At 42.0% G+C, this 25,483-nt stretch overlaps 1 protein-coding gene and 1 non-coding gene across 2 annotated transcripts in view; one reads left to right on the top strand and one right to left on the bottom strand.

Moving 5' to 3' along the window:
* The window catches only part of BICC1 (BicC family RNA binding protein 1), a 133,988-nt gene that overhangs the window by 77,059 nt on the left and 31,446 nt on the right, over positions 1-25,483 (top strand). Inside the window, exons 4-7 of the mRNA XM_066619856.1 lie at positions 9,039-9,118; positions 20,449-20,607; positions 21,780-21,833; positions 23,985-24,179. Coding sequence (XP_066475953.1) covers positions 9,039-9,118; positions 20,449-20,607; positions 21,780-21,833; positions 23,985-24,179 — 488 coding nt within the window. The remainder of the gene's footprint in view (positions 1-9,038; positions 9,119-20,448; positions 20,608-21,779; positions 21,834-23,984; positions 24,180-25,483) is intronic.
* On the bottom strand, positions 22,905-23,020 carry LOC136647109 (U6atac minor spliceosomal RNA). The gene has a single exon (XR_010794267.1). It is a non-coding gene; the product is annotated as a U6atac minor spliceosomal RNA (small nuclear RNA).

Raw genomic sequence — 25,483 nt, forward strand, 5'->3', positions numbered from 1 at the left:
AGAAATAAACAGCAGGCAGCTGATCACACTTTTATCACACACAGCCCAATACCTGGTGGTCTTGCTGAGGGAAAGGGGATGAGACATCAATCCGGCCTCACTCATTCCCTGAAAGGTGACTGCATTTTCACTCCATGTTAAGTGGGCACCACCTTGCTTCCTCCTTTCAGTCCAAGGAGCACTACCTTTTTGTCCCACTTATGTGACCCAGAATTTGATTATGGAAATTTAAGATTATCAGTAATTACTAATGCAGATTATTTGCAAACTAGTTTAGCACTGCCAATTCATGTTTGGAGCTAGAATTCTAGACCCATTTATCAGCAATGAGCTGTATTCTGTTAAAATGTCAGTCACAGCAAACTGCAATAAAGGGGGGAAATGATTTATCAAAGAATTAATGAAAGCACAAAACATTAAAAAACTGGTGGAATAAAGCACTCGGAAACTATCTTCTTTATGCATGTTAACAGTATTGCTAAATGCAAGAAAAATATTTGAAGCACGTGAAACTCCTTAAATATCACAATACCTGGCAGAAGTTGCATGTAGCAAAATGCATTAATCAGTGTTGGTTCCACAGTTGGAAATGTTTGAAGATATGTCGCTGGAGAGCCAAGGTTTGCAAGAAAGAATGTTGCATGAGATGAGACTGCAGGTTTAACGTGTGGGATATACCAAGTTCTTTTTGTTCTTGTGAACTTATGACAGGGGAGGGGACATCTGATTTAGCTGCCTCCCCCCCCCCCCCGCCCCCGCGAAGACTTACTGCAGGATTCAAACTCCCTGCGAGTTTGAAAACCGCAGGGGTAAGGAATTGTAGAATTCTGCCCCTAAAGTTTGTGTTGTATTGTTTGGAGACTTTGTGAGAGAACTGACAGTTACATAACTTTGTAGTAATGTGCAGTCACTATCAATGCTTTTTCACTTGTCTCACAGTTAGGCAGCATGACTCTCTAAAGGCCCTTTTGAAAAATCCTAGAATAAGGTGTCAAGTTCTGTGGTTTGAGTCCTGGATTGGAAAGGAAAACACAAAAGTACTGAAACAAGGAAGTAAATAAAGCTCAAATTCTTATAAATGCATGATTTCCAAGTCCCTATTGACTTCCTCTTGACAGCACGACCACCATGAAGTTCTTAATCATACTATATTGTTGGAAAGCTAGGACTTTCATATGTGTTAAGATAACGACAGTGAGGACCTCTTTGAAATTGTTCCTGGCAGTGCTAAGTGCAAAGGTACTGTGTGGTGAATGAGCACTCTTCACCCTCCTAGTAAAACCCTTTCCTGTGTTAAAATGGAGCTGGCCTATCCTTGGCAATATGCAGCATTCTAGTATGACCCCTGTAAACTTGATCATCCTCTGAAAAGGTTTAACTTGGCATGTGTATTGATAGCACCACTGTGATTGATGCCTGTCCGCAGTAGACAGTGGGCTAGGAAAGGTGCACTGGCAGCCCACTGGTTTTACTCACACCTGACCAAGACTGAGCAGCAGTTCTGGGGAATGAGCTAAGGGTCTCCACCTTTGGTTCAGACAACAGGAAGAATAAAATCTCCCAAAACATAAAAAGGAGTGCTTGGTTGCAATCACAGACAGCCAGTGCAGGTTTTGTTCCAGCATTTGCAAGGTTAAACTGGCTTTGCTGTCATGCCTCTCTGGACAGGAGGCAAATAAGGAACTGCACCAGAACTGTTCTCTAGACAGGGAAAAGTATAGTTAGTCTCTGTGTTGAGATTGTATCTTGTGTCAAATGTCAAGCACCTGATTTTTTCTATTCTATCTTTGCCTGTTTTTATTATCTTTTAATAAACTTTCTGTATGAGACAGGAAGGTAAATCTCTGAGACAAGAACAGAAAACTAGTGACTCCTGTGCTTCCCAGACAGATGGCTAAAACTAAACTGTGTTTTGGGGCGTAAACAGGAAGTGCCATTCTGGGACCTCTGGAGGCCATTTTGAGGCCCATGGAGGCTGCGCATGACCTCCGCAGGCCTTAGAACAGCTTCGGACGCAACTGGAGCAAGCTTCTCATGAGGAAGCTGCTTGAACCATTCACTAATGGGGCTATACTATATCTCCAAAACTAGATGTGATAGGGCAAAACGGATGAAATGGCACCCCCAGTTCATATCAAACCACCATAAAGTTTCAGAAAAACTTTTCTGACCCTCAATTTTGTAGGCCTGTGTAATTTGTCCTCTATATTCCATGTTCCTTTTCCACCTGTCCTTTCCTCCTTAGTTGCTTTTGAAATTTGTGGTTATATTATGTGTAGTGTTAATGCTGTATCTTTATTGCACAATTCTTTGATTATTTGACTACTATACATTATAATCTGTTTTTTCCCCAATTTTTCTTTTTGCATTTTGCTGTTTTTTCTCTATTTTATACGATGCCCAGAACTCTCCATTTATTTGGAGGGAAAGGTGAGATAGAAATTTAAATAAATAAAATATTGCAGGCTTTTGATTCTGATTTTATCTGCCCTTATTGGCTCAATTTCTATTGTGAGAAATAGTGTTGAATGAGAAGTCTGTATCAATGTAGGTATACTTTAACAAACAACCTTTTTGCTTTTGGGATACTTCTTTCTTAATGTAGTGGAAGCAACATTTGAAGTCACTTGGTTAAATTCATACTTAATGACTCTTTATGGGGATGTTTTATTCTTTCCAAGGTTGTGCTGTAATTCGTGCTGGGGCCACAGCAGGGACGAGTCAAGACCTCAGTATCCCCCTCTTCCATAAATTGCTCAATACTAATGAATCTTTGTATGGAAAAGTTTGCTTTCATGCCTTGGGGCAAGTAACAGAATTGCTGCAGCAGTTCTTGTAATCTGCGTTTACTGGACAATCTTAGAGCCAAATAGTAATAAATCTCTTGGAACAAAGATGTTAAGGTATTTGGCTGCTAGCTGGTAGCAACATTTGCCAAAATCCTTTAGAAACAGAACTGAATGTTTGTAATGGAATGCTTCATAAAAAGCACAATAAACTTTGATAAGTTTAGGGATATTGTGTGTATTGTGGTTATGTTCATATAAAAAAAACTTCTCTTGAAGGTTGTACATTAATAGGATAAACTGCTTTTTTGCCATCATGTCCAGCAATGCTGAAAACTGAAACTTCTTTGTGGAGTAAGGTTTTTTCTCCCTGAAACATGGTTCCTGTGCTTACTATGGCAGTCCATACAAAATAAGTAGCCTCTTGGCTATCAAGACACCAATTACAATTGTGGTCCACCTCTAAACTGGACCAAGTCATTGTAAATTAATAAGAGGAACCGCCCTGAATGAGACTGGTTTTGTAATAAGGTCTTACAAAAACTTAAAAATATGCAGCTGAACATGTTAAATACAAGACAGTAATAGGAGGCCGTTGTGCGCTTAATTCAGTTTTTGATTATACTGTTACATTTGCTTTAGGCTTCTAGAAGAGTATTTCATGTATGCCTTGAAGTATATAACTAAAATATTGTGGAAAAGTGTTTTCACTGGTGCACATTTTGTAGCTGCAAGTAAGGAACCTTCTCAGATAACTTCCAATTTTTTAAAATGCCATGTTGCACTGTAAGGCATTGTCTTTGGATGGGAGATCAAAGTTTAGGAGTGAAAGAATTCCCAGATATGTTTGGTAAAACTTGCTGCACCTTTTCTAGTATCCTAGTAAAATGGACCTGAAGAAGTGCAAAACTTTAGCGTTGGTCTTTTGAACTCAAGCCAAAATGTAGCTGTAAGTTTAACTGCTGATGATGTGTAAAAACACCAGATGGTGCTGTCCTTCTGTTTGGTATGTAGTTGCTATGTTATCATTTTTATTTCACATTCATCTAACAAGAGTTAGCCAATAATCTTGCTTATGAGAATTTTGATTTAAGAAGTACTTCCTGGGAGCAGGGACTTTGTTATAGGGCCTATTACTCCGTGGGACAGTCCCAACAGCATATGCCTTCTGTTTTCATTAGGAGCTGCCAAGGAACCTAAACAAATGCCAATTAGCCTCTGCTTACCTTTGTCAACACAGTTCATTTTCTTGGCTATTTTGGTATTAAATATATATTGTTTGGTGAGAACTGATATCCATAACTGAGCATAGTTGAAAGTATCAGACTAATTGTTATAATTTGTAGAAGAAATCTTCCATAAGACTGTGAAGATCTCAGAGAACATAAGAACATAAGAACAGCCCCACTGGATCAGGCCTTAGGCCCATCTAGTCCAGCTTCCTGTATCTCACAGCGGCCCACCAAATGCCCCAGGGAGCACACCAGATAACAAGAGACCTCATCCTGGTGCTCTCCCCTACATCTGGCATTCTGACTTAACCCATTCCTAAAATCAGGAGGTTGCGCATACACATCATGGCTTGTACCCCATAATGGATTTTTCCTCCAGAAACTCGTCCAATCCCCTTTTAAAGGCGTCTAGGCTAGACGCCAGCACCACATCCTGTGGCAAGGAGTTCCACAGACCGACCACGCACTGAGTAAAGAAATATTTTCTTTTGTCTGTCCTAACCCGCCCAACACTCAATTTTAGTGGATGTCCCCTGGTTCTGGTATTATGTGAGAGTGTAAAGAGCATCTCCCTATCCACTCTGTCCATCCCCTGCATAATTTTGTATGTCTCAATCATGTCCCCCCTCAGGCGTCTCTTTTCTAGGCTGAAGAGGCCCAAACGCCGTAGCCTTTCCTCATAAGGAAGGTGCCCCAGCCCCGTAATCATCTTAGTCGCTCTCTTTTGCACCTTTTCCATTTCCACTATGTCTTTTTTGAGATGCGGCGACCAGAACTGGACACAATACTCCAGGTGTGGCCTTACCATCGATTTGTACAACGGCATTATAATACTAGCCGTTTTGTTCTCAATACCCTTCCTAATGATCCCAAGCATAGAATTGGCCTTCTTCACTGCCGCTGCACATTGGGGTCGACACTTTCATCGACCTGTCCACCACCACCCCAAGATCTCTCTCCTGATCTGTCACAGACAGCTCAGAACCCATCAGCCTATATCTAAAGTTTTGATTTTTTGCCCCAATGTGCATGACTTTACACTTACTGACATTGAAGCGCATCTGCCATTTTGCTGCCCATTCTGCCAGTCTGGAGAGATCCTTCTGGAGCTCCTCACAATCACTTCTGGTCTTTACCACTCGGAAAAGTTTGGTGTCATCTGCAAACTTAGCCACTTCACTGCTCAACCCTGTCTCCAGGTCATTTATGAAGAGGTTGAAAAGCATCGGTCCCAGGACAGATCCTTGGGGCACACCGCTTTTCACCTCTCTCCATTGTGAAAATTGCCCATTGACACCCACTCTCTGCTTCCTGGCCTCCAACCAGTTCTCAATCCACGAGAGGACCTGTCCTCTAATTCCCTGACTGTGGAGTTTTTTCAGTAGCCTTTGGTGAGGGACCGTGTCAAACGCCTTCTGAAAGTCCAGATATATAATGTCCACGGGTTCTCCCACATCCACATGCCTGTTGACCTTTTCAAAGAATTCTATAAGGTTTGTGAGGCAAGACTTACCCTTACAGAAGCCATGCTGACTCTGCCTCAGCAAGGCCTGTTCGTCTGTGTTTTGAGATCCTATCTTTGATGAGGCATTCCACCATCTTACCTGGTATGGATGTTAGGCTGACCGGCCTATAGTTTCCCGGGTCCCCCCTCTTTCCCTTTTTAAAAATAGGCGTGACATTTGCTATCCTCCAATCTTCTGGTACCGTGGCCGTTTTGAGGGACAAGTTGCATACCTTAGTCAAGAGATCTGCAACTTCATTCTTCAATTCCTTAATAACCCTTGGGTGTATGCCATCAGGGCCCGGTGACTTATTGATCTTTAATTTATCAATGAGGTCTGAAACATCTTCTCTTTTAACCTCTATCTGACTTAACTCCTCGGTCAGGAGGGGCCGTTCGGGCAGCGGTATCTGCCCAAGGTCTTCTGCCGTGAAGACAGATGCAAAGAACTCATTTAATTTCTCTGCCATCTCTAAGTCTCCTTTTATTTCCCCTTTCCCTCCCTCACCATCCAGAGGGCCAACCGCTTCTCTGGCGGGTTTCCTGCTTCTAACATATTTGAAGAAGCTTTTATTATTCCCCTTAATGTTGCTGGCCATGCGTTCCTCATAGTCTCGCTTGGCCTCCCCTATCACCTTCTTACATTTCTTTTGCCACAGTTTATGTTCCTTTTTATTCTCTTCATTAGGGCAAGACTTCCATTTACGGAAGGAAGCTTCCTTGCCCTTCACAGCCTCTCTTACTTGGCTGGTTAGCCATGCGGGCACCCTCCTGGATTTAGTGGAACCCTTCTTTCTTTGCGGTATACACGTCTGCTGGGCCTCTATTACTGTTGTTTTAAGCAGCCTCCATGCACTCTGGAGAGACTGGACTCTTTTTACCCTCCCTTTCAACCTCCTTCTAACCAGCCTCCTCATTTGAGGGAAGTCCGCCCGTCGGAAGCCCGTCGGAAGAGGTTATATGTATTGGTGTCAGAGCAAAATCCAGAGAAATTTGAGTTTACCTTAAGTACATTGATCATTTTTTTCTCAATATTTGGTCAGCTGACGAATCAAACACAGTCACAGATTAATTCAAACAGTAGTTTAAGTAGATTTGGAAAAAGACATGCACATTTACTATTAAGGGCACAGTCCTAGCTTCAGGCTGGTGCAGATCCCCTGTGCCAGCCTACAAGTGTCACAAATGTGCCAAAAAGCACATTCACAATGACTTGTGAGCAAGTTAGGCTGGTGCAAGGACACATGTTGGCTGCCCAGAGCAGGATCCCACCAGAAACAGAACTAAATGTTTATAATGGAATGCTTCTTAAAAAGCACAATAAACATCAGTAAGTTTAGAGACAGCTTGCGCTGGCCTAAAAAGGCTGGAGGGGCTAGGAGAGGGTGGTGGGAGGGCAGAATGGGGGCATTTGGGGTGGGGGTGTGTGGGACTGACTTGGGTGACCTAGGCCATATTCTAACCCTGCTCCCAGCCAGTCGTGTTACACCAGGCTGCTCAGATATTCTTCAGCAGTTTCACTGGCACAGATCCAAGTAGTTCCATAGGGGTGTCTGCACTATACATGGTAAGGGGAAATAAATCCCCTTATTCTGAGTGGTGTGGCAGCTACCTCCTACCTTGCACCAGATGAAACACAGGCCAGTTGGCCTGCCTGTTCAGCGCAGGATAGGGTTGTATTTAATCATACTATCCATAGGCAGACCATCTAAAGAACATGGTGTCACCCATATTTGTGCCAGTGGGAGGCAGGTTCAGCTGTCAACCAAGCCAGAGTTAGCAGTCTACTGTCCAAAGGTTACAGAAGGCTTGATAGTGAAGCATTCATTATTTTGTGGTGTGCACTGAAATGTTGCCGGTTTTGATTAGCCTCTCCCTAAATGAAGCTTATGTTTCTGAAGCCCCAACATATTAGCCAGCCAGTGGGTTACTGCTTCAGTAAATTCTGTGTTATGGAAGGAAGTGGATAACCAACTTGTAAGCCCTCAACAAGTGTGTGTGTTGGTTTGCCCTAGGTGGGAAGGCTGGACTTGGAGGTAAATATAACCACCAACTTGAAGGCTTGAGTTTATGAAAGCTTCCCTTATGGAAGTGGTATGGTTGCCCTTTTATTGCACCCTGTGACCTTGCTAGTAAGTTGAACATTTCTTTATGGTCTGTAGCATATGGTGTCTTAATAAGTATTGTGTGTTGGCTGCTATTCTTGTTATAATTTCAATGAAGTAACTTTTATTGTTGGGTGTGATCCTTGTGTCAATTGCTGGTTATCTTGGAATACTATATATGAAATAATAGATGTTTAAATCTAGTAATGTGTTCTCATGATGTGTTTTGAATGAATGGAGTCAGAATATGATTGTGGTAGGCATTTTTAGTTTATTTCTGTGGAGTTTAAAGCTTCTCAAGTTCAGCAGTGTAGAAAAAAAATATTAGAAATGAAATGGGAATGTCAACAATAGTCATGAGGTTGAATACTTCCAATTTCAAATCCTTGTGGGGAAGCATAGCAGTTATTTCTCAGTGTGGTTATAGTTTTAGCAGTACTAGTGTTTAAATTAATGTGTGTACATGTTCTGTATGTATGAGCCTTGACATTTGTGTGGCTAGCATGCCAATAGTACCCATTTCTGCCTTTGCTATTGGATAATACTATGAGAATACTTTAAAAGGATGGTGATTATTGCATAGGGACATTCTTGACCTATTTGACAACATAGAATGCTAGGTGATCAGCTGACTGCTGACTTAGTGGAAGGTAACCATTTAATGTCCATTTATTTCATTTGTACTTGGCTATCATTGCTAGAGGGATATGCCATTGTACTGGTTGACTGTGAACAATCTTGGTCAGTTATGGCTAGTAAGCATGTGAGCATTGCCTTCACACTACTAGGCATGTGTGCACTTCTTCTCTGGCCACAAAATTACTAACACTGGTGTGTTACTAAGGGGTCTAGTAACTTCCATGAAGTTGTCTGCAGCACTGGCTGTAGGTTTACTGTAAAAATTCTCAAGACAGATAATTTCAAATAGTTTTTGTCATTTGCATGCTCCTTTGATATACACTGAACCATTGCATGTAGTGGTAGGCAGCTTTAAATTCTCAGATATGTGTCCTGGAAGTTTTGTTTCATTAAAAGTCCCATAACTAATAGCTATATACCCTAAAATTCAAAAGCCTTTTGGAAGCATAGTTGTTTCTGTAGCTTAACAATGAATTTGCAGTTCGCAGATTCCTTGTTAAACTGCAGAAATGTCTTGGTGTTTTTCCATGAAAACATACACGTAATAACTTTTGCTCAACTTTTGGTGTTTTAAAATAAAATTATAATTTTTTTTAAAAGAAACCTAAGTGTAGAAGAGACCTAGGTATAGTACGTTGTATGAAGTATATAAAATAACACTAAGAAGTCACCTAAAACAAGATATTTGTTCAAAGCTTGTGTTAGAACTGGTTGGACTATCTGTATAGCCCATTCAGCAAAATAACCTTCCTGTCTTTGTTTTTTTTCCAAGATCCTCATATTAAAGTCTCTGGGAAAAAAGAAAATGTTAAAGAAGCTAAAGAGAAGATCATGTCTGTCTTGGACACAAAAGTAAGATGAAAATCGGCTACTCAGCTTTGGATTAGAATTCCAAGTATCAGGCTTCTGATTTTTGAGACACAGTGTTGAATATATCAGCTCATTAAAGTTCCTGAACCTTCTTATGTTACATTAAAAAGCAAACATTTTCACTGAAATCTAGCATTTACATGGATAAATGCAGCCAGTGGTTATTTTCATGTTACATTTGATATGCTTTCAAGTAATTTCATGTAGTTCAGCTTTGTGTGCTGTAAAATAAGTCAGTGGCAGTACCTAACAAACTCTGGAATTCCTTTTAAAGAGATAATATTCACTCTTCTTTTTGTGGGCACTAGGCAGCCTGATCCTATTAAATCTGTTTTTAAGCTCTTTGTACTTCAGCAGCTGAAGCAGGATTCTACATACTGATTTGTTACACTTCACTGGAAAATCCCCATAAGCAGTGGCATAACTAGGGCAGAGCCTGAAGGGCACCTACTATGGGTGCTATGCCGGGGGGGGGGGGGCAGTGCCATGATTGCCTCAAAGGCTCTGCCCTAGTTATGGAGGAAGTTCTGGTAGCTTCATGCCCCCTTCAAAGGGAAGCCTCCACAGGAGCAGAAATGGGGGCGCGAAGTAACTGCAGTGAACACTCCCCCCAGGGAGAACCCGGAAGTGAGATCACTGCATCATGTGATGTCATGAATCACTGTCCCAGGTGCCTGTGCTGTGCGTTGAGCCTCTTCCCATTAGAGTTGTAAAAGCAAGGCATTACCGTAAGGTAGTGATTTTATAGGTTGCGGCAAAAAAAGACACTTGCCTCAGGGAGCACAACATGGGTGGGGTGCAAAATGGGCATGGTAGGATGCATAGTATAAGTTTATTTAAAAATTATTCCAAATGGGGAAAAAATACATCATTGAGCTTGTATTTGAAAAGCCAGCTATTGGCTCACTTAAGAGGCTTAGTGAGAACAGCATGCCAGGCAGAATGGCACCATTTCAGCTACTCATTTGGAGTATCTGGAGACTAACATGTTAAAATTCAGCCACATAAGTACTGTTTGTTGCATAGTGAGGAAAAAATCAGACGTGGAGCTGGCGCTGACTGGTCAATAGCAGCTACCAGCTTTTTTGCACAAATTTTGCGATTTATATTGCAATTGGGATGGAACACCTGGAGGGTCCTTCCTGAGCTGTGGGAATTCAAAAGCACCTAATCATTCTTGATTCCAAACTTCTAGCAGTTTCCCCCCATAGCAGTCAGTCCAGGAGGCACTCCCTGTTTTATACTTTGAAGTTGCTTACTAAATGCATAACTGTCTCTCAGCTCTTTTATTTTTGGGGGGGGGGGGTGGTGTTGTAATATCATTTGTGAACCTATTTCAGGCATAGAAATGACCGGGTACTGCAAAGGGACTATTTTCATAAACAACTTCATCTGTGCTGGTCTGTGGGCTGTTGCTGACCTATCCTGACTGCAGCCACATAAGGTCTCTTAAAACTTTGTTAGGAGCAGGTGGTGATCACTGGTATAGCAGTGCTTTGACTTCAGTTACTCTCCAGTACTGGGATTTGATTCAGGTTCTTGGAACTCGGGCATCACTCAGGACTCTGCCCATTCTTGGGACCCCCATACACAATGCAACAGCTGTTTTCCTAGTGCCACATTAGACTACTGTTCATATTACCTTTCTTCAGAATGCTTGGGATTTTGGAGAGGCAGCACTATGTTACCCTTCGAAAGGTCAAACTTGGCTATGAAATGCAGGCGGCAGTTCTATTTGGATTAGTGACTCTAATGATGCAAACTATGTAGTTGGAGATGAAAACACTATCTAGATTAGCCATTTTCAACCACTGTGCTGTGGCACACTGGTGTGCTGCAAATGATCTGCAGGTGTGCCATGGAAGTTTAGGGGAGGGTCATATATTAGTAGGGCCATTGGGGGATGTGAGGCCCCCCCCCATCAACAGCATGGTGTACCTTGTCAATTATCCTCCATACCAGAAACCTGAAGGGGACCTTGAAATGAGGAAACGGATCAGGGAGGTGTCAAGGAGGTATTGGGTTGTAATTATGGGGACTTCAATTATCCTCACATCGACTGGATCAACTTGTGTTCTGGTCACAAAAGAGACCAGATTGCTTTTCATGCTAAATGACTGTGCCTTAGAGCAGCTAGTCATGGAGCCCACCAGAGGACAGGTGACTCTGGATTTAATATTGTGCGGTACTCAGGACTTGGTTAGAGATGTAAGTGTTACTGAGCCCTTGGGGGAACAGCGACCATGCTGTGATCAGTTTAGACTTGCACGTTGGGGGAAGAATGCCAGGCAAATCTGTCACAAAAACTCTTGACAGATTGGCCCCCTCGAGGGTGAGGGAGAGAAAGGGGAAATTAAATTACCATAGATACTCAGGTATAGTACATGAAATTTTTGCCAAGTAATCAAGCTCCAATTATCACTTCCCCTTATCTCCGGGTCAATCAGAGGGCAGAGCCTTTCAACTCTGAACAGTTTCCTTTCTCAAGCATCAGACAGACAAGCACCAAGTTTCTCAAGCAGCAGGCAGTTCCTTAGAAGCAATCTGTTAACCTTTTATTCTCCTTCCTTCTGCTGCAGCTTGGTTCTGCTTTGCAAATGCTTGCAAAGCAGGTCTGTTTTTTGAAACACCAGGATGGGACCCTCTTTTCCATTTGAAGCAGGCTACAATTCAATGCACCCTTACTTAAGAATAACACCCATGGAAAGCAGTGGGTCTACTTCTGAGTAAAAAGGCTTGCAAATATATGTAGCTGCATCTCTCTGCTGTGAATTGAATTGCACACTCCCAGTTACATGTTACGGGTTGTATGTTGTACATAGAACTTCTGGCTTAACACACCAGACACCTTAAAGGTGGATTTGATTCCTGGATCTCCTGCAATGGTTCCCAACCTTTTTCACTTGCATATCCCTTGGCAGCCCATTTCCATAAATTGTACCCTTCATATTAGCAAAATGTTTGTAATTAATACAAGCCCTCATCTCCTCTATATGAAAGCCCAGACTTCATGTATTCATCACAGAAGACTCTGTCTTTGCACTGTTTTGCACCAGAAGTATGCTGAGAAATTCTAGGTGATTGATCACTTTCCATATTATGTTTCAGCTTTTTTACTGTGCTGGTTTTCAATCACTGTTTGGTACATAAATTGATGACCAAAAACTAGCTCTTGGTGGGGCTTTCACAGCCAACTAGCTACCTGCCTTGCTGGTCCTTGCAAGGCATTCTGGAGCATGACCTACCTTTTTCTGCTGCTGTTCCATTTTTCAAGTACCCCTAAAGGTCCTGTTGAGTGTCCCTGGGAGTATATGAATACCAGGTTAGGAACCACTGTTTTACTGGTATGTTTACAGTGCACTTACTCTGATAGTACTTACAAAAAGGTGATGAAGACCAGAATTCAAAAAATAAAAATGTTTCTTATGATCTTTACTATGTTTTTAATAAATTAGAGACTACAGTTCTTAGGTAACAATTAGTAGTGGGTAATTTTTCAGGATCTGGCCTCGAGTAAAATCAGACAAAACTATAGTCAGACACCCTCCTAAGTTTAACCCCCAACTTATCCAAGGTTCATAGAAAATTCCATGATTGTTGACTCAGAACTTGCCCTCGGCTTATCTGTGGGATCGATTTATAGGCGAGTATCTGCGGTGGTTCTTTGCATCTGTCTTCATGGCAGAAGACCTTAGGCAGATACCGCTGCCTGAATGGCCCCTCCTGACTAAGGAATTAAGTTGGATAAAGGTTAAAAGATGTTTCAGACCTAATTGACAAATTAAAGATCAATAAGTCACCAGGCCCTGATGGCATCCACCCAAGAGTTATTAAGGAACTGAAGAATGAAGTTGCTGATCACTTGACTAAAATACGCAACTTGTCCCTCAAAACGGCCACAGTGCCAGAGGACTGGAGGATAGCAAATGTCACACCAATCTTTAAAAAGGGAAGGATTGGGGACATGGGAAACTATAGGCCAGTCAGCCTAACATCTGTTCCAGGTAAGATAGAATCTCCAAACACATAGACTAACAGGCCTTACTGAGGGAGAATCAGCATGGCTTCTGTAAGGGTAAGTCTTGCCTCACAAACCTTTTAGAATTCTTTGAAAAGATTAACAGGCATGTGGATGCAGGAGAACCCGTGGACATTATATATCTGGACTGTCAGAAGAAATTCAACAAAGGCTACTGAAAAAACTCCACAGTCAGGGAATTAGAGGGCAGGTCCTCTCCTGGACTGAGACCTGGTTGAAGACCAGGAAACAGAGGGAGGGTGTCAATGGGCAATTTTCACAAAGGAAAGAGGTGAAAAGCGGTGTGCCCCAAGGATCTATCCTGGGACCGGTGCTCTTCATAAATGACCTGGAGACAGGGTTGAGCAGCGATGTGGCTAAGTTTGCAGATGACACCAAACTTTTCCGAGTGGTGAAGACCAGAAGTCATTGTGAGGAGCTCCAGAAGGATCTCTCCAGACTGGCAGAATGGGCAGCAAAATGGCAGATGCGTTTCAGTGTAAGTAAGTGTGAAGTCATGAACATTGGGGCAAAAAATCAAAGCTTCACATATAGGCTATTGGGTTCTGAGCTATCTGTGACAGATCAGGAGAGAGATCTTGGGTGGTGGTGGTGGACAGGTCGATGAAAGTGTCGACCCCAATGTGCAGCGGCAGTGAAGAAGGCAAACTCTATGCTTGCGATCATTACGAAAGGTATTGAGAACAAAACAGCTAATATTATAATGCTGTTGCACAAATCAGTGATAAGGCCACACCTGGAGTATTATGTCCAGTTCTGGTTGCTGCATCTCAAAAAAGAAATAGTGGAAATGGAAAAGGTGCAAAAGAGAGCAACTAAGATGATTACCAGGCTGGGACACCTTCCTTATGAAGAAAGGCTACAGCGTTTGGGCCTTTTCAGCCTAGAAAAGAGACGCCTGAGGGGGGACATGATTGAGACATACAAAATTATGCATGGGAAGGATAGAGTGGATAGAGAGATGCTCTTTACACTCTCACATAACCCCAGAACCAGGGGACATTCACTAAAATTGAGTGTTGGGAGAGTTAGAACAGACAAAATAAAATTTCTTTACTCAGCATGTGGTTGGTCTGTGGAACTCCTTGCCACAGGATGTGGTGATGGCATCTGGCCTAGATGCCTTTGAAAGGGGACTGGACCAATTTCTGGAGGAAAAATCCATTACGGGTTACAAGCCATGATGTGTATGTGCAACCTCCTGATTTTAGAAATGGCCTATGTCAGAATGCCAGATGCAAGGGAGAGCACCAGACTGCAGATCTCTTGTTATCTGGTGTGCTCCCTGGGGCATTTGGTGGGCCACTGTGAGATACAGGGAGCTGGACTAGATAGGCCTATGGCCTGATCAAGTGGGGCTGTTTTTATGTCTGTAAACTGATGGTGTGCCTTGACAATTTTAGTACCTTGTCAGTGTGTCATGAGCTGGAAAAGGTTGAAAATCACTGATCTAGATTCATCAATACTGAATGCTTAAATTCTTCATGAGCTTACTTGATGACATGAATAAAGTATTAACCACTTGGAATGCATATCAAGAATAAAACAAATTGTGTGAAAGTAAAGATCTTAGAAAAGATGCAAAAACCTGCTGATAAAAATAGATGTGGTCAGTCTTAATCAGATTGCCAACGCAACTTCTTTGCTGAAACCTGCAGTGACCCAACATGTTTCCCCAGTAGAATCGTTGTATTCTATGACACGTATTCTATGTCTGGACCAATTTCAAGACCTATGTATTCTATGACAGATCCTTCCACAAGGACATGAAGGGCACTGTTGTCTTCGATGGCTCCACATCAGACCCCTTTGACATCCGAAGTGGCGTGAAGCAGGGCTGTGTTCTTGCACCAACCTTGTTTGGGATTTTCTTCGCTGTCCTGCTGAAGCATGCCTTTGGAACCGCAACAGAAGGCATCTATCTCCGGACCAAATCAGACGGAAAGCTCTTCAACCTCTCCAGACTGAGAGCAAAGTCCAAAGTCCAGCTGAAATGTCTGTGTGACTTCCTCTTTGCCGACGATGCAGCTGTCACTACCCACACTGCCAAAGATCTCCAGCAGCTCATGGATCGTTTTAGCAAGGCCTGCCAAGATTTTGGACTGACAATCAGCCTAAAGAAAACACAGGTCATGGTTCAGGATGTGGACTCACCTCCCTGCATTACAATCTCTGCGCATGAACTGGAGGTTGTCCATGACTTTGTGTACCTTGGCTCAACGATCTCTGACACAATTTCTCTCGATACCGAACTAAACAAACGCATCGGTAAAGCAGCTACCATGTTTTCCAGACTCACAAAGAGAGTCTGGTCCAACAAGAAGCTGACGGAACATACCAAGATCCATGTCTACAGAGCTTGCGTCCTGAGTACACTCCTGTACTGCAGCGAGTCATGGACTCTTCACTCACAACAGGAGAGGAAACTGAACGCTTTTCACATGCGCTGCCTCCGACGCATTCTCGGCATCACCTGGCAGGACAAAGTTCCAAACACAGTCCTGGAACGTGCCGGAATCCCTAGCATGTATGCACTGCTGAAACAGAGACGCCTGCGTTGGCTCGGTCATGTTGTGAGAATGGATGATGGCCGGATCCCAAAGGATCTCCTCTATGGAGAACTCGTGCAAGGAAAGCGCCCTACAGTCTAGACCACAGCTGCGATACAAGAACATCTGCAAGAGGGATCTGAAGGCCTTAGGAGTGGACCTCAACAAGTGGGAAACCCTGGCCTCTGAGCTGCCCGCTTGGAGGCAGGCTGTGCAGAATGGCCTTTCCCAGTTTGAAGAGACACTTTGCCAACAGTCTGAGGCTAAGAGGCAAAGAAGGAAGGCCCATAGCCAGGGAGACAGACCAGGGACAGACTGCACTTGCTCCCGTTGTGGAAGGGATTGTCACTCCCGGATTGGCCTTTTCAGCCACACTAGACGCTGTGCCAGAACCACCTTTCAGAGCGCGATACCATAGTCTCTCGAGACTGAAGGTTGCCAACATGACACGTGATATGTGTGTGTTTTCTTGTAAAATCCACACTACTTTTTCATAACATCATAACTTTGGAGGTGAAGAAATTGCATGCAAAAAAAGGTTGCAACCATAAAAAGCAGGAAAAGAAACCTGAAAGATGCAACAGTTACTCTCCATTCTTATCCTCAGTAAATCAATGTAACAAAAGAAAAATGGATCTACAGAGTTCCTTATGTTATAGCTTTTCATTTTCTTCAGCCTTTACTGTTTCCCCACAGGGGCGAAACTCTTGGCTCAGGCAGAAAATCCAAATGGTACCTCTCTTGTTTTTGTAAATATAATAGAAACCTAAACAATAACTTAGTAAGTACCCTTCCCCCCCCCCCAAAAAAAAACTGGTATCCCTGTTTTATTGCTTTGAATATTTTTCACTCATTCTATTGTTTTCTGTAATAAAGAAATCTCATTCAAACTGTAGGAGTGGTTGCAGAGTGTCAAATATGGGTGGCATTGTGGAAAATAGAGATATGCAAATCTAGGTACATACCAAAAGGGTTTTTAATAGAGCTGTGCCTTAGGGGGCTGGGTTGTAATCAGGCCTTTTTTATTTTAGGCTCAAATCCTAACAAACTTCCCAACACTGGCTTAGCTGTGCCAATGGGATGTGTACTGCATCCTGCATTTGAGTAGCACTCATGGAGGCCTCCTCAGAGTAAGGGAATGCTTGTTCCCTTACCTTGGATTTGCATTGCCCTTACATCAGTGCTGGAAAGTGGGTTAGGATTGCGCCCTTAATCTTGTATCTGCTGTGAACTTTGGCAAACCCATTCTTTTCAACTTCAGTCCATACCCCCCATCTGCCGTATGCAGATAATACTTATGGGGTTTTTGTAAGGGCAACATCAAGGCAAGACATGTGAAGCACTTTGTGTGTTCAGAGTGCTGTACAAATGCTAAATTATTTGCTATTAAAGATAATTGCATCAAGAAGTATCAGACCTATAGCCCATTGGACTATGGAACTGTCCATTTCCTTCACTTTCTTTACCACCTAGCTGTCAACCTCAGATATAAATTTAATTTTCAATGTATACTTGTAATTCATGTTCACTTAATTTTTCCATATGAGTTTGAAAATAAAGAGGTACAAATCAGTTGTAAGAAAACAGCACTATGCTAACACTAAAAACATTGAATTAGAGTAAGGTGTTGAAAGTACTCCAGTACTTAACTACTGGCAGATCATATTTGTAACAAATGTAACAGTTTCTTGAAAGCCTCTAATCTTATGCACAGTTGACTTGAGCAAATTCAATTACACATGCTCAATCAACAGTACTTGACTGAGCAAAACAAAAGAACCAAAGAAAACAAAAGAACCAAGAAAAACAGCATATTAATTAGTGTAGGTGATCCTGCCCTCCACTTGTTAAATAACACACCTAAGAAGGATATGATCAGAGAATGAAGCTGATGTTCCCTCAGTTGGTCTCAGTTCCCACCTGCCTCTTGTAATTTTTAAAGATACAGTATGTATTTCCAGATGTAAGGAATTTTCAACGTAATTTTGAGTATATGTGATTTTGGCTTTACTCCCCAACCTTGGAATGTAACTCTTGTGTAAGGTGAATGGTGTTTGTATGTTGTGACCTTTCCATTCTGAATGCAGTGCGATACTCCAGCTGGTTGAGCATGAGCTCACTGCGTAACTTGTACCACGTTAAACAGAGTGCATTTAACTTTTACCCCAAATGTCTCTTGGAAAGAACAGAAAAAACATCAGATCCAAATGTTAGACTGTTGCTAGTTTAAAATGACTTCCAAATCTTTTATAATAGACACTGACCATGATTGAAACTGCAAATGTGACTTGAAATGAACTTCTTAGAACCATCCTCAGCCTTGAGGCATGTTGACACTTTTTGTAGTAGGTCACTTTTGTTATATCTATTCCTTGCCATTTGGCCCCTCAAAGCAGTTTACAGCTAAAATCAGCCAGTTCAGTGGTTCTTCAACTTATTAGCACCGGTACCCACTTTTTAGAATGATAATCTTTTGGGACCCACCAGAAGTGATGGAGTAACCTGGAAGTGATATCATGGCCAGAATTGACATAATCAAGCAGGAAAATGTTTTTAACAACCATATACAACAAAATCAAATCAAATTAAGTAAATTAAAAGTTTACAAGTGTAAAAATTGATTTAAAATGAAGAACCCTCCTAACCCTCCCAAGCAGTTGCTGATTTGTTTTAAAAAAAAATGCCCCAAACATCCCAAAGGCTGCAATCCTATCCACACTGACCCAGGAGTAAGCCCCATAGACAGTCACTGTCAAAGGCATATGCATAGTAGCCTGTTAAAAGTACAGATCTGTCACATTTCCCCAAATTGAGTCACATACCATGGTAACATCAAATCCAATATATTTTTTTAAAAAAATGCACATTGAAATGAACGGGTACCTACCTGAAACTGGCACGCGACCCCCTAGTGGGTCCCGACCTACAGTTTGAGGAACACTTTTATTATGTGACTCAAAATGTGTCTTAAATGATAGCTGAATACTACATGAACAAATATTTTTCAGACTTCCCTTTTATTAATCTATACCAGCGGAATCCCAGAGACGCATGTGGAACTAGAAGGCAAAGTATATACAGTAATGTCATTTAAGCTATCATGGCTATATGCTTAGCGAATATCAGAGAATGAAATGTAGTATGATTGTTCTTGGAGTAGACTATTACCTTGAAAAATTGCCATAACTCCAGTGTGGTTTGGCTTAGTTTGAAAATACCATGGATTTGATTCAGTTCATTGGTTGTGCCAGTGACTAGTGGCTTTCTTTGTTTGAAAAAGAGGCCTGCTCTTGTTGAAGTTATTTTGATTATTAGTAGTGGTTTCAGTATAATTAAGAACTCTAATATTTGCCTAGGACAAAACCATAAATTCAAGAACTGAGAAGTAAACTCGGGAGAGCAGGTGGTTTTGGCTAGATGTGATTCAGTGGGAAGCTTAGCAGGAAGGCCAGAAAAGTTGTGGGGAAGCAGGATACGTCAGTTGGAAGAAAAAAATCAGTCTTTGCAATGGTCAAGAGGTTCCATTCCAGGGTATCCAGATTTTCAGACTTTATATCATGTGTGTCCTAACACACACCATCTGATGAATCTGAAGTTGCTGCCTTCAGATGTATGCTGGCCACCTTGTTTTTCTGCCTTTTCTCTTGTGCTTTATAATGGCAGATAGTAAGAAATTTCCAAGTACAAAATTTAAAACGGGGGGAGGATATAAGTGATAGAAAATGTTTCACCTGCTTAGTTTGTCTTATCTGAGGCTACTGTGTTGGAAGCATTAGAGCAGAGCCAAAAATGGTGGACTAATTGTATAGATTTGAGAAAATGAGCACTTTCTCTTTCTGGTTCACACTAAGGCAGTGGTTCCCAAACTTTATCAACTTGCAGCTCCTTTGACCTACTGGACCATTGGCTGTGTCTTCCAATAGGGCTGCAAACCTATACATTATATAGGGCAGTGGGTTTTTCATGAAGGCTCTGGCTGGTTTCTATGGTTCCCCAGGTTTCTATGGTTCCCCAGGGAGTCATGGCTCACAGTTTGGGAACAACTGCACTAAGATCTGTCTTGGACACCTCTGGGTTCTCATAAGCAGGATGCGAAAATAATGGCAATCTTCTGTGTATCCCAGGCACCTGATATTCAGAGGACTGCTTTTGTACTTTGAAGTATAGTTGGCTCACATTTCTCATTCATGAACTTGCATATTTTTTTAAAAGCCAACTTTTGGATCTAAGAAATGGGGAGAAGGCAGGACATGGTAGCAGGAATAATTGTAAGGAGCGGTAAGAAGGCAGGACATGGTAGCAGGAATAATTGTAAGGAGCGGTAAAAGCATACAACCTGAAAAGTTACTCAGGAGACTAGAATGAACTTTCTTCCTAAGCTAACCTATGATTACCTGAAAAGCTAAAATTGTTTCTCATGCAAAATATGTCATCTCTTTTGCTTGGAATATTGTGGTATTGTCTAACAACTTATTGGTAAAAATAAGTGCTGTGCAAAAGTCCAGTCTTTCAAAATTTTAAACTTTAAAATGTGTTGCTAATTTTCACACTAAATGGTCTTGGAAATCAAGATTTCTAGCTCAGAAATAATCCAATTTGAGATCTTCACTGGAAAAATTCTCCAAATTACTTCTCATGTGCAGTAACCTGCGTATTTTTCCTAGAAACAATTCACTACAATTTATCTGTAGAATGCAATAACAGATACTTTGGCCTATTTGCAGAGTAATCGAGTCACACTGAAGATGGATGTATCTCATACAGAGCATTCTCATGTAATTGGCAAAGGAGGAAATAATATTAAGAAGGTGATGGAGGAAACGGGCTGCCACATCCATTTTCCAGATTCTAATCGAAATAGCCAAGCAGAAAAAAGTAACCAAGTGAGTATTCTATAAGACTGTGTTTCATCATTATATAAATGTCTCTCTGACCATGTGTGTTATATATTGGGTAGCACACTGACTAGTGCTTCTGCTATCAGCTGCTCCTTTTCAGGAACAGAAGCTTGCTTCAGGAAGGAGTATCCCTAAAGGATTCCATGTGCAAGTGGAGCATTCTTTCTGTACTCTGTTTTTTTTTCTGAATGTATAGATTGCCCAAGAGTGAGCAATGTCAGGACAACAGGGACAACTTTTAAAGGACTGCATGGTAACCTGACATTATTTTTGTGGAGCCAATATAATTCAATTTTTTTTACTGTCCTAACCTTTATGGCAGTGATTCCCAAACACTTTTGACTGGTGGTTCCCTTGACCTACTGGGTCATTGGTTGCAGCTCCCAGTTAGGGCTACAATCTTATGCATTGTATAGGGAGACTGGTTTTTTTATGCGGTTTCTGCAGCGCCCCTGCCTGGTTGCCATGGTTCATAGTTTAGGAACCTCTGATTTATGGATACAGAGAGAAATTTAAACCAGTGATGGGTAGTAATTTGTAATGTTTTCACTTTCAATTTGTAATGTTTTCACTAAAGTGATCAGAATACTTTAGGTTGCCTGCTAACTATAAATACACTGGCCATCTGTTGTTTTTTCTTGGTTTTCCAAACTACTTCAAAATGAATTTGGGCCCAGTCTCCTTCAACATACAATGCAACTTCTGGTTTCCTGGGAAACTGGAAGTCATGTGCTTTTGGCCAACCTCTCCAAGGCTCAGAAAAGCCTCCGGAGTTGAGGAGAACATGGCTTCCCTCAGCTTTGGAGGCTGAGAGGTATGAACTGGGACCAGTGGCAGCCATCGCATATGCGTGCTGTTGCTGGCTGGAGCATTGATAAACGATGCTCATGCGTATACTATAAATATTTTTTTAATTTAAAAACAATATTGAAATGCATTTTCTATTTATTTCACTTTCTGAGTTACTTTTGATTAGACATTTACTGCTTGCATGGTATGAGGAATGTTACAATCAGGAATTTATTTCTGAATAAGAATTTCAGGAGGAGTATTTGAATTGAAATGTCAAAGATACAAAAGGGATCTTACTGTATGCCTGAATCAAAACAATTTGATCATTGTTAGAATATAAATGTTTTGTGTTTTGATATCAACAGGTATCTATTGCAGGACAACCAGCTGGAGTTGAGTCTGCCAGAGTTAGAATACGGGTAACTATGAGATACGAGCTCAATATAGTTTTCTACATATATTTGGAAATGAACTATAATTTTCTTCATTTGCTTGTTCAATGCACTTGAAGTGGACTACTTAAAGCAGGGGTGCCCAATATGTCGATCGCGATCTACCAGTCGATCTCGAGGCAAAATGAGTCGATCTCAGGCTTCTCTCCCGTCCACGTATTCCTGGGAGTGAGCCCCGCCCTGGGAGTGAGCCCCTGGCAGGCTTGTGAGCCCAGGGAGTGAGTCCAGTGAGCCCAGGGAGTGAGTCCAGGGAGCCCAGGGAGTGAGCCCAGGGAGCCTAGGGAGTGAGCACCTGGCAGGCTCCTCCCTGGGAGAGGAGACGCTGGCAGGCTTCTCTCCCGTCCACACATCCCTGGGAGTGAGCCCCATTGACTCTACTGGGGCTGACTTACCTTTCCCCTGTTTTTGCACTGGTATGTATGGAGATCTGCCCCCCCCCCCCACTTCCTTCTGTTGGTTCTGTGTGCAAGGGGTTTTGCACTGGTCTTGCTGTGATGTCTATACAGAGATCTTCCCTCCCCCACACCTTTCCCCTGCTTTTGCACTGGTCTGTATAGAGATCTGCTCCCCCCCCCCACTTGTATTGGAATCAAGGAAGATCTGGTGAGGAGGTAGATGTGGTGTCAGCAGTGGCCCCTTTAAGGGTAAGGCCTGGGCATCCAGCAGAGTGTGCTGCACAGCTGCAGCCACTTGAAGGCAATAGGGCCCTCAGGGATATAAGAGCACCTGAGGCAGGAAGGGCTCCACTTATTTATGTGAGTCAGCCTTTTCCTACACGAAGATCATTAAGTCCAAGTACCATTCCACCATGACTGATGAACATTTGGAAGTGTGCTTGAGGTTGGCTGTCAGCAGCTACTGTCCGACTATTTATCCTTGGCTGATTCGCTTCAGTGCGAGTCATCAAAATAAACTCAAGTAATTACAAAAAATGTTTATAGTTAATTATGTTGTGTTGTGCAATATTGGCTCATGCAAGGTACACCAACATACATTGTACACATAAATGTTATACGTTATGATGGCGCGAACATTGTAAAAAAACTCTGGTAGATCTCCGGGCCTTGCTGGGTTTCAAAGTAGCTCTCGAGCCAAAAAAGCATGAGCACCCCTGACTTAAAGAAATGCTAACGTTCTCTCCTTTCATACAACACAACTCAGAGAAGTAATCATGGTGAGGTTTGCAAGGTAGAGTTTTGGTTCCTCAAATCTCCCAGTAGCATTCTTTCCTGCTCAGTTTTTCCCCTCAAACTTTAGCTACCTGTCCCAAAGAAATGAAAGCTCAGGTATTACAAACAGAGCCTTTAACTTGCCACTATAATAGATCAGCTCCTTGCATGAGAGCTTTCTGGGTCTAATGTTAACAGAAATCATTGGGGGGATGGAGCATGAGGGATGTATATGCAAGGCATAGCACTAAGATCCACAAGATGTAATCCTGTATCTCACCAGGATCAGCTATTTGAGCCCTTAATATCCCTTGACAGGTGCGCTGTTTGTGCCCAGATGGTTAAAAGCTAGTTCACCTGTTGCCCTCTTTGGAGTTGCTGCAGCAAAATATCTTTGACTATTTGCTTTGACTGGTCTTCAGACGGGAGTGGATAGTAGGGAAAGTCATCTTGCATAAAGTGCCCCATTTCACTGGAATTCCTGTTCTAGCAAACTCCTTTACCCTTTTGTACCTGGGTTCTGTGCTTCCAGCCAAGTCATATTCATGTTACTTTAACTACCATCAGCAAAATTCGACTCATTAACTTGGTTGTAGTGAAGCATTGGATGTGGATAAATGTCCCAGAAGAGTCATAAACAGTTCTGAATATCAGAGGATGCTATTGAAATTCCTACTCTGACATTTGCTGCTATGGTGGGACATGACATATTTATACCTTTGCCAAATAGAGGTGGGGCCCTGGAAGTCTTAGTTAATGAAAAGTGGTTCCTTCTCCTTTTTGGCAGCAATTGTGCAATGTGGCCATTCACAAAGGAAGTAGTAGGGTGCAGAAAATGGCTCTTCATACCATTCTGCTTAGTGTAGATGATATGCAGCTTTGTGATAGACTGGTTGTGAGGTTAATTGTGTTAAATGTATGCTGTGGTTTTATGTCTATCATATTCTAGGAGCTGCTTCCATTGGTACTGATGTTTGAATTACCTATAGCTGGAATCCTTCAACCAATCCCTGATCCCAGTTCTCCCACAATTCAGCATATATCTCAGACGTATAACATTTCAGTGTCCTTTAAACAGCGTTCTCGAACATATGGTGCTACAGTCATAATAAGAGGATCTCAGAATAATGCTAGTGCTGTGAAGGTAATATCTTAGTTAAAATTATGATCTCTAAATGTATAAAGTTTCTGTTTCACTAATGCCTGTTTATTCTGCTTTGGTTTCTGGGGCTAGTAATTGATCCCAACATCTACAGAGTCCTGCTTGAGATGTTGGTACCATATCTAGTACATGAGTCTGCAATGTAGACTGTTTCTGCATTCTTAACGAGCGAATTCACAATAGAACTTCTTTCAGTGGTGTCTGCTATGTATAATAGAAGCTGCAATGTGAGTTAACTTTGTAGGTTGCAATTCTGCAGTAGCCTGGTACAGATAGGTGTAAACGTGAGCATGTTACATAAGACATTAAAACAAGACTGACTTGCTCTTAAGAGTAAGTGGGTAAAATATGCGTTTGGAAAATAAAAACTGGATCCTAAGGTTTAGTTAATCATGACCAAGTCCCATTGATTTCATTGGCTCTTCATTGTGACTAATTGAATTTGGGGTGCAGCCTGTAGTTGTAACCATATGTTCTGCCTTTGAGACCCCTTTTTGTTTATAGATGTTGCTAAGACCCAATAGATTTGTGATCTTTACTCTCATCTTGCTAGGTAAGGATTGTAGCTTTTCAGGCAAAAACACATTGGGTGTGTGTGTGTGTGTGTGTGTGTGTGTGTGTGTGTGTGTGTGTGTGTGTGTGTGTGTGTGCGCGCGCGCGCGCGTGCGCGCGTGTGTCAGTTACATATGAGGACTAACTTGTATCAGCAAGATAGCCATGGAGAAGGGGAACTGGCCAAAATTCCACTGTCTTAACACTTGTTAGTTAGGGATTAGTGATTTCCATTAGTGATTTCCTTAAGGCTTTCTGTGACACTTGCAGGTGCAGTTCACACCTGGTTGTTTGACATGCAACTGCTGGTGACTGGGCGGCAGCAGCTACCAGCTTTTTTGCACAAATAATTATAAAACTCATTCATAGTGGAAAAGCAGAAGTATCCTTCCTCAGTGATGGAAAATCAAAAATCCCTAATAGTTCTTGACTCCCTGACGCTAGCAGTTGTTCACCGTGGAGGACAGTCAAGGCAAATCTTTGTTTATACTTTTAAAATTGCTTACCCAATGCGTATTGTCTCTTGGCTCTCTTTGGTTTAAAGGAGGGGTTTGGTTTGGAGGAAGCGTTCTTTTCTTACATTGGAGAAATTGCCTGGCCCTGAACTGCAAGTTGCCATGTTTGGTTTCTATTCTTCTTATCCTATCCTTCCTTTCAGGAGCTGAAGGATGGTGTACATGGATGTTGCTCTGTGATCCTCACAAAAATCTTGTTGGTTTGGTTCAGTTAGGTTG

This window comes from Tiliqua scincoides, chromosome 3 (genome assembly GCF_035046505.1).
Source record: "Tiliqua scincoides isolate rTilSci1 chromosome 3, rTilSci1.hap2, whole genome shotgun sequence".
Lineage (NCBI taxonomy): Eukaryota > Metazoa > Chordata > Lepidosauria > Squamata > Scincidae > Tiliqua > Tiliqua scincoides.